Source organism: Schistocerca serialis, chromosome 7 (assembly GCF_023864345.2).
Source record: "Schistocerca serialis cubense isolate TAMUIC-IGC-003099 chromosome 7, iqSchSeri2.2, whole genome shotgun sequence".
NCBI classification, from domain to species: domain Eukaryota; kingdom Metazoa; phylum Arthropoda; class Insecta; order Orthoptera; family Acrididae; genus Schistocerca; species Schistocerca serialis.
The window spans coordinates 415,338,726-415,353,556 of NC_064644.1; the positions used below are offsets into that span (position 1 = coordinate 415,338,726).

The 14,831-nt window shown below is 42.1% G+C and overlaps 2 protein-coding genes across 8 annotated transcripts in view; one reads left to right on the plus strand and one right to left on the minus strand.

Annotated features, from left to right (window-relative positions):
- The window catches only part of LOC126412085 (GPI mannosyltransferase 2), a 263,581-nt gene that overhangs the window by 42,565 nt on the left and 206,185 nt on the right, over positions 1–14,831 (minus strand). The window lies entirely within an intron of this gene.
- Positions 1–14,831, plus strand: part of LOC126412084 (dual oxidase-like) — a 257,727-nt gene that overhangs the window by 40,558 nt on the left and 202,338 nt on the right. For both annotated transcript variants that reach the window (XM_050081493.1, XM_050081492.1), the window contains exons 3-4: positions 2,660–2,863; positions 11,069–11,230. In XM_050081493.1, the coding sequence (XP_049937450.1) occupies positions 2,660–2,863; positions 11,069–11,230 (366 nt within the window). The remainder of the gene's footprint in view (positions 1–2,659; positions 2,864–11,068; positions 11,231–14,831) is intronic.

Below are 14,831 nucleotides of genomic sequence, written 5' to 3' on the forward strand. Positions count from 1 at the left end.
CATGCCATTTCCACCTGGCGCCTCAGTTGGACCAGCGTTCGTGCTGGACGTGCAGACCGCGTGAGACGACGCTTCATCCAGTCCCAAACATGCTAAATGGGGGACAGATCCGGAGATCTTGCTGGCCAGGGTAGTTGACTTACACCTTCTAGAGCACGTTGGGTGGCACGGGACATGCGGACGTGCATTGTCCTGTTGGAACAGCAAGTTCCCTTGCCGGTCTAGGAATGTTAGATCGATGGGTTCGATGACGGTTTGGATGTACCGTGCACTATTCAGTGTCCCCTCGACGATCACCAGTGGTGTACGGCCAGTGTAGGAGATTGCTCCCCACACCATGATGCTGGGTGTTGGCCCTGTGTGCCTCGGTCGTATGCAGTCCTGATTGTGGCGCTCACCTGCACGGCGCCAAACACGCATACGACCATCATTGGCACCAAGGCAGAAGCGACTCTCATCGCTGAAGACGACACGTCTCCATTCGTCCCTCCATTCACGCCTGTCGCGACACCACTGGAGGCGGGCTGCACGATGTTGGGGCGTGAGCGGAAGACGGCCTAACGGTGTGCGGGACCGTAGCCCAGCTTCATGGAGACGGTTGCGAATGGTCCTCGCCGATACCCCAGGAGCAACAGTGTCCCTAATTTGCTGGGAAGTGGCGGTGCGGTCCCCTACGGCACTGCGTAGGATCCTACGGTCTTGGCGTGCATCCGTGCGTCGCTGCGGTCCGGTCCCAGGTTGACGGGCACGTGCACCTTCCGCCGACCACTGGCGACAACATCGATGTGCTGTGGAGACCTCACGCCCCACGTGTTGAGCAATTCGGCGGTACGTCCACCCGGCCTCCCGCATGCCCACTATACGCCCTCGCTCAAAGTCCGTCAACTGCACATACGGTTCACGTCCACGCTGTCGCGGCATGCTACCAGTGTTAAAGACTGCGATGGAGCTCCGTATGCCACGGCAAACTGGCTGACACTGACGGCGGCGGTGCACAAATGCTGCGCAGCTAGCGCCATTCGACGGCCAACACCGCGGTTCCTGGTGTGTCCGCTGTGCCGTGCGTGTGATCATTGCTTGTACAGCCCTCTCGCAGTGTCCGGAGCAAGTATGGTGGGTCTGACACACCGGTGTCAATGTGTTCTTTTTTCCATTTCCAGGAGTGTATATATATATAAAAAGAGAGAAGAGAGAGAGAGAGAGAGAGAGAGGAAAAAAAGAGAGAGAGAAAAAAAAAAAAAAACAAAAAAAAACAGAAAATGCTGTTGTTTACTAACAAATATGCCATTGATTAATACTCCTCAAAGTGCAGAAAAGGATAAACAAATTTTAGAAATGATTAGATTCCATTAGGAAGACATTATTTACTGACAAAGCCTATTACCTGATCATGTTAATGGATTTACTGCAGTGTTTTCATGCCTTCTGTTTTTTAAAGTTTACTATATAATTAAAGTTTAATAAAATGTGCTAAGGGTTTTCGGTAAAGTCTAATCCCCCACCAGTATTCAATGAGATGAATGTAGAAATCGCCTAGAACAATCCCAAATTGGCCACTACAACCTACTCTTAGCGGTGTTGTACCGAGCCAAGAAGGTCCTTGTCTTCCCAGTTTTAAATATACATGCCAAATGGACTGCTAAATTTGTAATTACATTTTTGCCTGTTACATTATGTTGCACCCCACGTGATTTGTGAAGCTTCCAATTACTGGAGTGGAGATCTTTTTGATCTTATAATTTCGTGTCTTTTTTCCTTCTCTTCTAGTGAAGAAAATTGTATTCTTTCTTCCTGATTGATGCATTTGGGTAAATAGATGATATACAGATGAATACATGGTTCAGCAAGAGTATTCTTCAAAGTCAACTGCAATTGTAAAATTAAATGTGGTATCAGCCAACTGTGATAGGTCTTAATTTCCAAACAGACAAATGGTAAACCACTGTTGTGGTTAAGTTGTGCTGCAGGAGAAGGGACCATCTTTGAAGTTGGGTACCAAAGTGAGGCATTTATCCTGTAATTGGGTTGGGAACAGACACTGGAATCAGTGTGCTGGAATGGTCCCTTTCTGCAGCTCTATGATGATTCTATGAGGACATGCCTGTCATTAGTTTGGTGAAACTATATTGGCAACGTTCCGCAAATACTCACATCCATACTGACTGCAGCACAGCACTGAAACCACCACCATGTCAAATGAAAGGTATAATTTCCCTTGGACACCTAACAACCAAATAAACCCAATTTTAACAGTGATCGCTAAAAAAACACTATTTTACATTGTACTCAGGAATGCTATATATATGATCTAGTAAAATCACAATCATATTTCACGAAGTGCACCCTCTTGACCCCTCACCAGTCCCCTCTTTTGCAGATCCCTATGCTCTGAACTATCATTTTTCTACTTCCTGTTTTCCCACTTTTTTGTTACTTCATGTACATTTGAGAGCTAGAACTCATTTGTTGTTAAATTTATGGATCTGTTACTCCTCCTCTTATTTTTCTAGGAAAATGTTTATCTTTTGTCATAAATATTGTTAAACTTTATTTATCAACTGAGGTCTCTCACTGAATTACTTTAACTTGCTGAAATGAATGTTGCCACATTCATGTTAAAATATACTGTATTTGAACTTAACAATCTTTCAATTTTCAGACAGAAGATTAAAACCACCAGGAGAGGTTTTGGCTAATCGAAATGATCATAATGCAAGAGGATACCTTGCACAGTGGCTTGTTAGTGGATGTTGGGGTGAAGACTGCCATGAAGGAGGAAAGCCTAAATCAAACGATGAGACTGAATATGAAGGTTATGATGGATTTTATAACAACATGGCTAAACCTGACCTTGGAGCCATAGGTAAAAAACAAAATATAATGATAAACTGAGTTATCCACATAATACTTTTGCACTATGGCAGATTAAGTTGAGAAAACTGGTTAAGAATAAAAAGTCATATTCATACTCCAAATATTGAACAATTTTTCATAAAACTGAAAGAAGCTGACACAAAATAACATAAACTATTTCCCTGGTTAAAGAGAAACATCGCAGATATCAATGAATTTAATTAAGCTAATGCAGTGTACATTTATGTGATTACAGCTACAGTTTTAAGAAGTTTTGGATGATTACAATTGTAGCACATGACATATATCATAGTAAAATGACAGTTTGAGCTACACTTGTGTTATCTATGAACATTATAACACACATTATAACACTATCTTGCATGGAATATTGTTTTCCGTTAATTCCTAAGTGAGTATTTACATGATTAGTGCAATATTTCCACCTTTTTCTGATTGTAGACCAGTTTTTCTACAGTTTCAGATTTTTGTGTTTCTTTTTTAGATTGCAACATAAACATAAATTGTATAAAGTTGAAGAAAGTCATGTTATGCAATGAGCTGCTTTCAATCAATGCTTTATTGGAGACTAGTGTCAATAAGGAGTACCGATTTGCAGTCAACCAACATAATAGAGAAAAATCACAAGAAAATATGTAAATGTACAATTATTTTTATACAAATCATAAAGGTGTTGTGCAGAAAGCTATTTGTAGCTAATAACATACACAAAAAAAAAAAAACACTCCCCCCCCCCCTACTCAACTCCCTGTAGATGAGGCTATTAAAATTCTAGTGATCAACTGCTGGAGTATTTGCACCAAAGTCTCAGAGTTTGTAGCACACAAAAAGCAATAGTGCTCATAAAGGGTCCATCAGAATGAATAGGAGGACATGAAGAGGATATAACTTTGGAACGAATTAATAAATTTATCACCTAATTCAGCATGGTCAATGTGATCTCCAGAGTTGCACACATCCTTTCCTTGCATTCAGCCATGATATGAGAATGTGTAGCGAACACTTGACTCTTCAAGTATCACCACAAAAAGAAGTAAGGGGTACTCCAATCAGGTGACTGTGCTGGCTAATGAATGTGTGTAAATCTGAAAACCAACTGACCAGGAAAATGACATCATAAGACAATCTGGGTCTTGTGGCGGAGGCGGGGAGGGGGGCATATGAGCTGTTGCGCGGTCCGGTTGGAACTATGAGTCGCTGGAACGAGGAAATAAGTTAAACTGTAGATGCAGTGATCACTAGTAACTGTTACTGCATGGCCAAGGAAGATCATGAAAAAAATATGGACTAAGATGTTGAACAGAGGCACAGTGCACCACACAGTCCCATCTCATTCAGCTTAAAAGGAGCACCTTGGTTATGTGGCACCCAGTATCTGCAACTCTGTTTATTTACACAACCATGTGTATGTCTCACTGACATCAGTATGCTGTACTGCATCTGCAGTCAGCTGCTAAAAGTTCCACAAAGCGAAAGGTGGAGGTTCATCAATCTCATTCAGTTAATTTCTGTACAACCTGAAATTTGTATGGGTGGAAGCACAGATTATCAATGATGATCGCCACAGGGAATGATCTTGAGGGAACGATCTCGACACTGCTGGTGCCAAGGCATGCATGGCAGCAGAATGGTTAGAACTTCATGTGAGTACTTGACATGCCTCCATCACTTGGTCCGTGGTCCACTGTGTCCTTCACTGCCCTGGATTTTGCTTCTTTGCACAAGGTGCAGCAGTCTCAGGTTGTTGCACCCACTGAATAATTTTCTGATGATCTGGGACTTCATCAAATTGTTTTAACTCAAACTGGTGATTAAAATGTTACTGACTGTGATGGGAGACTTGTTATTTTGTAAATATGCCTTGATGGCAAATACTCGATACACTGAACTCCACAAGGCCATAATTACAAATGATCATCCTCCCTCAATGCAGCGTGTGTATACCTATTGGAGAAGGCATATTACACGACTCAAATCCTATTATTCATTCTGCCCAACCCTGTACAATACTACACGCAGAAAGCTAGTTAAAGCCCAAAAGTAATAGCATTGAGAATTTTTGGGTCAATAGGATAAATAAATGGGAAGTGGAGGTGTTACGTTCTTCAAAACAGACAAAAAGCTCAAATCAAGTGAGATGGAAATTTGACAATTGCGAGATTGTTTTGAACATACTCAGTATCAAGGGAGGGCATAAATTTATAATTGGGTACTTCTATCAACCACCACTCTCACCCTTCGATTTAAATGAAAACTTTACACAAAATCTCTGCTTGCTAATACATATATTCTTCAACCACATAGTAATCACAGTGGAAGACTTTAATCATCCAACAATCAACTGATAAAAACTAGAGTTACAATTTTGTAAATGATGAGGGGGCAAGACATCCTGCAAAACAATACCAAATTTCTTCTCTGAAAAACTACTCTGCACAAAGGAAGATTCAATCAAAAAATGAATAAATATGAGGCAGAATTTTTTGTCAGTACTTACATTCAGGAGGCAAAATATTTACTACTGCTGATAGTCATTTATTATAAAAGTGGAGTCTGAGGGCTCTTCCCTTCCTTTTTAACCTTTCGCACTTTATACCACTTTCCTTCCCAACGAAGCAACTAATAGTTCTGAAAGTTAGGATAATGTCACCACTTTCACTATTGTATGCATCTGTTGGTAGTCATAAACATTTTTGTCTCCTGAAGATATTCCTGCAATCTTCCTCTGCACTGAAACTTATATCTGGGTTTTAATTCTATGTGAATGTCATTTATTCACTGTACATCTGATAAGTGCACTACATCCTATCTGATGTAATTTAGCTCCTGTATCAACTCCATAAACTTATCTTTCGATCCTAAAATTCGAACAATGGAAAGTCTAGGATGGAATAACAACAATATTAAAAAAAAGATCAGACCGCTACACACTATGTAGAGCAGTCACTCAGTCACATACAGGCACAATGAAGAGACCGCTATAGATTTAAGCTTTCAGGCAAAAGGCATTCTTCAAAAGTAGAAGACACACATATCCACCTAACAAACACTCACACGACTACTGTCTCCAGCCACTGTGGCTGGACAGTGGACTGCAACTGGGCCTGACAGAAGGGGCAGTCTAGTGCAGTTGGTGGGGTGTAGTTAGAAGGCACGAGGCAGCGAAGGGATAGTGGAGTAGGTGTTGGGGAAGAGGTGGAGACAGGGTGTGCTGCGAAGTGCAGTTGGGACGTATTGAGGGGGAAAGGATGGGTGGGAGAGGGGAGTGGAAAATGAGAGAAGTAGAGAAGGGGAAAAAGACTGGTGGAAAAAGACTGGTGGCTGTGTTGGTTGAATAGAAGGTTGTGTAGTGTTGGAAAAGGGAGCAGGGAAAGGGATAGGTAGCTGGAGGGCAGGAACTAGTGGAGGTTGAGGCAAGGGAGGTTACAGGAACATAGGATATATTGTAAGGAGAGTTCGCATCTGCACAGTTCAGAAAAGATGGTTTTCATAAGAAGGATCCGAACAGCGCAGGCTGTGAAGCAGTCACTGAAGTGCAGGACATTGTGTTTGGTTCTGTCCTTTCGGTGTGCCTTCATGCAAACCAACATCTCCTCTATATGATCCTAAAGTTCTGGAATTTATTGTTGCTAAAAAAAAAAAAAATTGGAGCAGTTAGGGTTATATGGTCTATGTTATTTTTTATGTAGCCAAACTTTATGTATAGAGGTGAGGATGAACAGTAATCGAGAAATTTTCCATGGGCTGAAACCACTGCCCAAGTTACTTCAAACCAGTACTTATATATTCTTTTACCTAGGCTGGTATACCAATTTCCCAGGAATGCATACATGACAGTAGGGCCTGCAACAGTCCTACCAGAAGTACACCAGTGATGTAACGCGACCTTATTGGTGGGCATACACACAATAAATGATGATTCTCAAATAGTGTATAAGTAATACTTTATTAGCATGACACATAAAGATCAAGGTTCAAAATAATGTCATCAGTGACATATACAGAAGATTCAAATAGCCATAACTGAAGGGTCCTCCAAATCTAATAGAAATTTGATGAAGTCAAAGTCTGCTGTACTGTAGCTTTTGATGGTAACTGCTAGGCATAGGTTCACAGTCCAAGTCCCACAGAAAAATACCACTCCTAGGACAGTGATACCAGAGAAGGCCACTGTCAGAGGAGGCTCCAAAGGTGATGGTTGGCATCTTGGTGTGGCTGCTGTTGAGCATCTTCCATGGGCAGCTGCCAGAGCAGTGTCGTGGTGCACACTAGATCCAAGGGCTGTACTCGGGAGGACAGAGCCTGTGAGCTCTAAGAGACAGAGCCACTGGGCATGGCTGGCTGCAAGTGGTCAGACAATGTCTTAAATATACTGTTGGTGGAAGGATACTCGTCTGGTGTTCAGTGAGCATGTGAATCACGGATGCACCATACTGTCCGCAACTGTAATGCCAATGTCGTCGATATGTGCCCAGCTAGTGGTGAGGCTGTCACCTCTGGTGGTGCCTGCTAGAGGTTAGCTTGTCAGCAGGTGTGTTTATGTTGTTGGTTGTAATGTTGCTGTATAGATGGTGTGTACACAGCTAATGTTTGGATTGCCGATACATGTACTGTATCCAGCAGAAGATGCTTGCTCTACTGGAGAGTGCAGCCAGACACTAGTTGTGGGCACTATGCTGATAGCTGTAGCATTAGGCAAATGACTGGGATATGCCATCCCTTTCTCCTTAACAAAAAGATGGAAGAGCCATCTTGACACTGGCCAAAGGATGCAGCATCCTCTCCCCTGCAGGGAAAACATTTTTGTCAAGTCAACAATGAGATTGCAGTGCCAATGGGTGTTCTCCCAAATGAACTTGTCTTGGAGTGCATGGTTTGGCGTGGCTAGTTGTGTGGAGCAGTTCAGGTGGAGCCAACTGGTTGGAGTGAGAGATGCCCCTCGGGTGAAATATGCACCACCCAACAGAAGAACATGGTGCAAAGACTAGCCCGGTGCATCGCTGGGTGCGGACAACAGAATGATAAGATACATCAAGTGGAGCCTCCTGTCTGAAAATGGGTATGCCACAGGAGAAGTGAACTTTGCACTGCTGAGAGAGAGACTGCATCTGCTGGAAAAGGCAAATGTCCTGGAGGGATCTGTCTCAGCTCTGTTCGGTCCACTTCCCGAAGTGTGGAGACCCCTCAGGTGACCGAAAACTTGGCTGGTGAGAGGATGTACTCGAACAGGCGCAGCTGAGGAATGGCTGAAAATCCAATGGTACCTGCCATTCGTCATATGGCAGGCTGCCAGGGGTGCCAACAAAAAGTGGGGTAATGTGACCAAGCAAGGAGTGGAAAAAATATGCCGTATACAGGTGTAGAAGCCTCTAGAAGGAAATGAGTGGTGAACCAAGAAAGTAAGGGGACATACACAGAGAGCGAATAGGAATGACCAGTAGAAAGTCCCGGGAGGATGTGAAAATGTCTTGAAAGGACGGCATGCATAGGATCATGAGAACAGCATAGGAAGGTGAATCATAAGTGGTATGTATTAGAGATACCAGAATCGACAATGTGGAAGAGGAATAAAAGCCTGTAAGAGGCTGAAGCACTGGAGGAAACATAGAAAACCACAACATAAGCACAAGTCACTCAGAAGAGAAAAGGCATGAAGTGATGTGCTGCCCTGATGAGCAACACCAGCCACGGTTGCAATGTCTTGGTAAAGGCGGGAAGCGGTGAAGGCAGCATTGCGCTATGCCAGAGGAGGGGAGTGGCTGGGGGGACCATGTTGGTAGAGGGGAAAAAAAACAACAACAACAACAACACACAAGGAGAAATCAAGCACCACAGGAAGTGATGCACAGCACCCAGATGTGAGAACAGCATGAAGTGCTGTGCGACCCTTGTGAGGAAGGCCATCCATGGCTGCATCTTCTTGGCAAAGGTGTGAAGCAGGAGAGGCAGCATTGCGCTCAGCCTGGGCAGACAGCATCTGGGTGGGACGTGGTGGCAGCCAGGTCTAGTTTCAGCAATGCTTGATGACTACCCTGGAACTGCTGATCCCACCCTCATCACCCACTGATGTGTCCTGTCCTGAATGGTAGATGCATACACACAATAGATGGTGCTTCCTAGGTAGTGTGTAACCAATATTTTATAAGCTCAACATATAAGGAGCAAGGTTCAAAATAAGGTCCTTAGTGATGTATGTGGCAGATTCAGGTTGATACAACTATAGGATACTCCTGACCTGATAGGAATATGACAAAGTCCATTGAGATGGTAATTACTAGGCAGATTCACAGTCTAAGTTCCACAGACACCCCACAGGAGAACACTCATCCTGGGAAAGTGATGGCTGGTGGCACAGTGTGCAGTGTAGTGCAGTGCAGTGTAGATTCGATGACTGGGCTCGGCTGGATGGAGCTCACGAGTCTAGAGATACCTGCTCAGTGCTCAGTGAGCACACGACTTGCAGTTGAATGTAGTGAAGGCAACTGCAGTGTTGCTATTGTTGTTGTGTGTATGTCAGGTCATAAGGATGTTGCCTCTTGTGATGCACGCTGGAGCTTAGTCTGTCAACAGGTGTGCTTGTCAACTGTAATGTTGCCACATATACAATGTGCACGCAGCCAGTGTTTGGACTGCTAGTGCACATTCCATCTCCAGCAGAAGATGCTTGTGGTACTGCAGTGCTGTTACCAGCAGGTCGCTGTAGCTATAGTGGCACGCGAATGGCCGGAATAATGCAAGTTGTCTACTGCAACCTGTGGTGTTTGCCAAAACAAGAACATTGATCACAATAGACTCAGCAGTGACCTGAGTGATCCTAAACATCAGGGCCATAGATCAACAGCTGATCATTTGCCAGCAAGAATCTATGACAATACTGTCATTTAAGAGTGAGTCAATCTTAATTTGATTTGTAACACATTTAGTGTAGATGGTAACAGACTGTGACTTACCTGACTGTCTACAGGGCAGGTTGGTGAGCTGACAGCTATACTTCCTTGGTGATTTCTGTTTTATGGGCATTAGGCTACAGTCGAAGGCATGTTTCTGTGTCTAATATTTTGCCTCCTAATGCTGGAGATATCCTCAGAGTCTAAAAACATGCAGTTAGTTAATTTTCAAACTTAAGCAAGGCCAGCTAGCTGAAATGTTTACATGTAACTGCACAACAGTTGTGTCATTTGACTGCCCCCAAAGATAGTGAGTCATGTCAAAATGTGTTATGGAGTTTGGATTCCACATTTCTACCATTTTCTTTACTTAGCACCAAGATCCACAACTTGTCGTTTTTGTGATTTTGAGTTTCTACGGCCCCTCTGTACTCCCTTGTATAAAAATGATTTGACCTTGATAAAACTACAGAATAGAATTTGGTGATATACTGGTCCCAACAAATGGTCTCCTACTGGCTATTCAACCGTGTTTCCCAGATGGTTATTGGTCTTGTGTTCTTTCCGAGATGTGTTCATGCTACTGTCAGTAGTTTCCATATAAACTTGAACTTAGTGCTAAATAAAGCAAATATCACTAACATTTATATAGTACAAGCTCCATAACAAATGTTGGTGCAAGCTTCAGTAGTGGTTGGATAAAATCACAACCCAACTGTTGTGTGGTTACATATAAATAGTTTGGCTTCCGCATCTTTTTTTAAGTTTGCAGATCAACCAAGCAGAGCTTTGTAGCCGCTGAGGATGCATCCAGCATTAGGGGATGAAACATTAGGCAGTGAAACATACTTTAGACCACATCTTAATGTCTAATAAACAGAAACCACTATGGATGTAAATACCAGTAGTCAAAGCGTGCAAAACATTACCATCGACATTTGTTCCCCACAAAACAATTCATGAATATTGTTATGTTAAGGACACCTATGTCTGCACAGTGTGAATCTCTCCATCTGACATTGGGAGTTACCCAGGGTGGTTACTTCTATCCTCACTAATTCAGGGCTTCCTCCCAGCTCTTAACAGAATCACTTTTGCACCCAGATTTTGAGATTATGTTTAATAAATAACAAGCTTAATGGTGTGCTTGTGGATGTAAAGCTGAGCTGTTGTTTTGACTTAAGCATAAAGTGGAAACAGCAACTAGGCTGTATACACAGAAGCACACCATCAAACAGTCACACAAAGAAAATCAGAAAGGTCTCAAATAACAAGCTACTAACATCAACTGTTTTGTTCTTTACCAGATACACCACTCTTACGAAGGGTTCCAGCAGCGTATGCAGATGGTGTTTACCAGCCAGCAACAAAGAACAGGCCCAATCCTCTGGTTCTCAGCGAACAGCTCATGAGTGGAAACATTGGAAACAGATCGAATACTGGAAAATCAGCTTTGCTTGTATACTTTGGTAAAGATGATATCTTTATTGGCTCTTTACTGAGTCTTCAATTATGATAAGAGTATGGATATCCTTGTGTTGTTGTAAAAGAATTTTTTTGCAGTCCCAAAGGCATTTCACAATTAGAGCTACACTTTGTGTGGATGTAGGAAGATACCATCGTATCACATGCAACAGAATGCAGTCAGTATTCTTTAGGAGTTGAATATGGAACTTTCCTGTGCTATGCTTTTTAGTTTCTTCTGATAATGGAGTCTTAAGAAATATATCACTTGAAATATCCCCATGTAAGTGAATTACAGCATTAAGGATGGATAAATAAATAGGTAGAGAAGGAGAGAAGGGGGTGTGGGAGGAGGGGGGAGAGAGGGGCTGAGAGAGAGAGAGAGAGAGAGAGAGAGAGAGAGAGAGAGAGAGAGAGAGAGAGAGCTGCTGCACTGCTACACAGTCCCGTTACTGGCCCAACACATTGCTGCACTCTGTGGTGTTGCCATCACAGCTCCATGACATTGTTGTGTAATCAAACACAGAAGCTAGCATGGTGTGGAACACTGGACATACAGTGCTCTGACATTTCTGTAAATGATTCTTCAGGTCTTATTGTCATCACCTGGAAATATCCTTGGACTGTATAATTCAACAGAACAATTAGAGGTTGGTCTACTGATTAGTGCCATACTAAATTACGATTTTCATACCATTAGTTCTGAACAAGAACTGATGTAAAGTTTTCCACTGACAAGAAACCAAACTGAAAATATTTTTAAAAACACAGAAACTGTGTGTTACTTGTAGATGATATCAGCAATATTCTTTAATATTAGTGTTGGGAATTGAATAATACAAGAAATAAATACTTGTGAAATATCAGTTGCCTCTTAACAGTTAATAAGTGTACTCTCTAACAATGAAAACATTCCTCTCTCCTTCACAACACATTTCAATTGTAAGTGGTATAATATGCCACTGCAATAATGGCACGATTAATCGAATTGGAAAGTGGCACTTGACATTGCGAATTTTGTTTTCTGCTCCAATGTCGAGCCTCGACACAATTTTTTGTAGCTCTCACATGCTCCATTCTCAAATCTGACTGTATAAAGTATCAATGTTGCATAGTACAGCCATCTCAGTAAGCCTATGTTAACTCAATGTCAAACTGGTGCAGTTGTGTTGAGAGAAAGTTGTAATTATTATGTTCAAGTTAGTAGGTGCAAAATGGCCAGTTCTTTATGCACTGACTGTAGAGCTTTTAGAGGAACTTCTAAGAAAAAACAAGAGTAACAATGAATTTGATGATAAAGAGTGAGTCACCTGTCAACAAACTGAGTGAAATGACAATGGAAACAGTTCACTCTAAAGAGTTTCAAAAATATCATGCAGTGAAAAGTTTTGTAATGTAATGCTTATGTAAATATATTTGAACAAAAGCACACTTTTTGTTTTAATGTATACCATGACTGTTTGTCAGTGGCCTGATTGTTTCCACAGAGACACTGTATAATTTTTTGTAGTGCACTTACTACCCAAGTGGTAGTGATAAATAAGAGCACACAGAGGTGCCCTGTGTCTGCATTATGGTGTGAAAAGGGTTAAGGGTTAATATTTCACTAACAACGGGGTCATTACAGTCTGAACATATGCATCGATATGATGTATGGAGGTCATCTTCAGAGGAGCCATTTCAGCATTTGCCTTAATATGTTTAACCAAACCACAGAAACCCATATCTGAATGTCCTTTATCTATGGAATGTATGACATTAGATTGCTGAGATAGACAAGCTCTCATGAAATGTATATTAATGACTTTCAGCAGAAGTGCAATAGAGCCAGATTTACTGTTAGCATATAGTTGGCAGTCTGTGCACATGATATCCGTATGCTGTTTTACTTTGGAAATTTTCATTTCTGATATCAAATGAGTTAATTATTTAGGGTCTGTAAAAGTAAAAAAAAAATTGCGATCCAAAAGAAAGAATTTTTAATTAACTAATTAATCCACATACTGTGTTCCATAAAGTTTATCAGGAGAGTCTTAAGGGATATGAATGAGTGAAGTTATACATCAACAGGCAAACAAAGCCACTATTAGCTATTTCTGTAAAGTATACTAACCCTGTATTATGATTAATGCTAATCTTAACAGAATCTTCCGTCGGTTCTTGGTAGAACAACATTATAATAATAAATGAAAAGCACCAGTTTGCTTTTGTTCTACAATATTGCTTTTCATTTATTATTGATGCTAATCTAATCACTCTATTAATTGTGGGAATTACTTCTAGAGTATCTTATACCTGACTGTTTTCAGTACTGGATGATGATGATTGATGATGATGATGATTATGATTATGATATTTGGTTTGTGGGGCGCTCAACTGTACGGTTATCAGTGCTCAAAAAAAAATTCCCAACCTTTGCTCAGTCCAATCTGCCACTTTCATGAATGATGATGAAATGATGAGGACAACACAAACACCCAGTCATCTCGAGGCAGGTGAAAATCACTGACCTGGTGGGAATCGAACCTGGGACCCTGTGCTCCGGAAGCTAGAACATGACCACGAGCTGCGAACGTCAGTACTGGAGAAGGTAGTAGTGGGAGGACATACAGGACAGGTCTCGCAACTGCATCTGCTGCAGGGATACGAGCCGTGAGGCAAATGGATTTGGAGCAGGGGTGGGGTAGTGATGGAAAAGGAATACCATTGTGGGTGTGGTGGGAAGGATAGTGGGGAGGATATTTTCAATTTCAGGACAGGATAAGAAACAGTCGAAATCTTGGCACAGAATGTGATTCAGTTGCTCCATCCAGGGTGGTACTGTCACATGATGAATGCTCCTTTTTGACTGGACTCTGGTTATATGTGAAAAGGGGGGGGGGGGGGGACTGGTGGCACAAGGCACAGAAGATCTGTTTCTGGACAAGATTTGAAGGTGTGTGAATGGCTGAGTGAGACCCTTGGTACTTTTGGAGAGGAACTGCTCATCACAAAAGATGTGATTACTTTGGTCATTGAATGGACTTCTGGGTGGGGAATGGATCACAGCTGTCAAAGTGGAGGTATTGTTGGTGGTTGGTAGGTTCCGTGTGGACAGAGGTACTGATGCAGCCATCACTGATGAGGAATTGACGTCATGGAAGTTGGCTCATTGCCATGGGGAGGACCAAGTAAAGCGCCCTACACTTGGCTTAGTTACCAGGAATTCACCACCTAGGGAGTTCTGTAATAGTTCAGACATTCCTTTCCCTACACTGCTTCCTATCAGGACCTTTTGGTCTTTTTAAACCTTTTACTAATACCAACCTTATCTTGAATTTTTTTCCTTGTCTTGTCAGTGTTTCTTAGCTCCTGCAGACTTTTCTCCAAAGTCTTCAGCACAGTGAAGCTGTTGGAAACATCTACACTAAAGATAGCAGACTGAATGCATCTGTTGGACCTCTTGCCTGATCAGACAGATCACAGTTCCATTCCTAAATTTAATGTTGACAACTGCAGCTCTCAATTGTACTAATTGTTCTTGTGCCACTGCCATTATCAGCTTTTGAGGTTCACAACTACTACAGTGCACAACAGTCTAACAGCATCTCTACTCAAGTCGGCTGC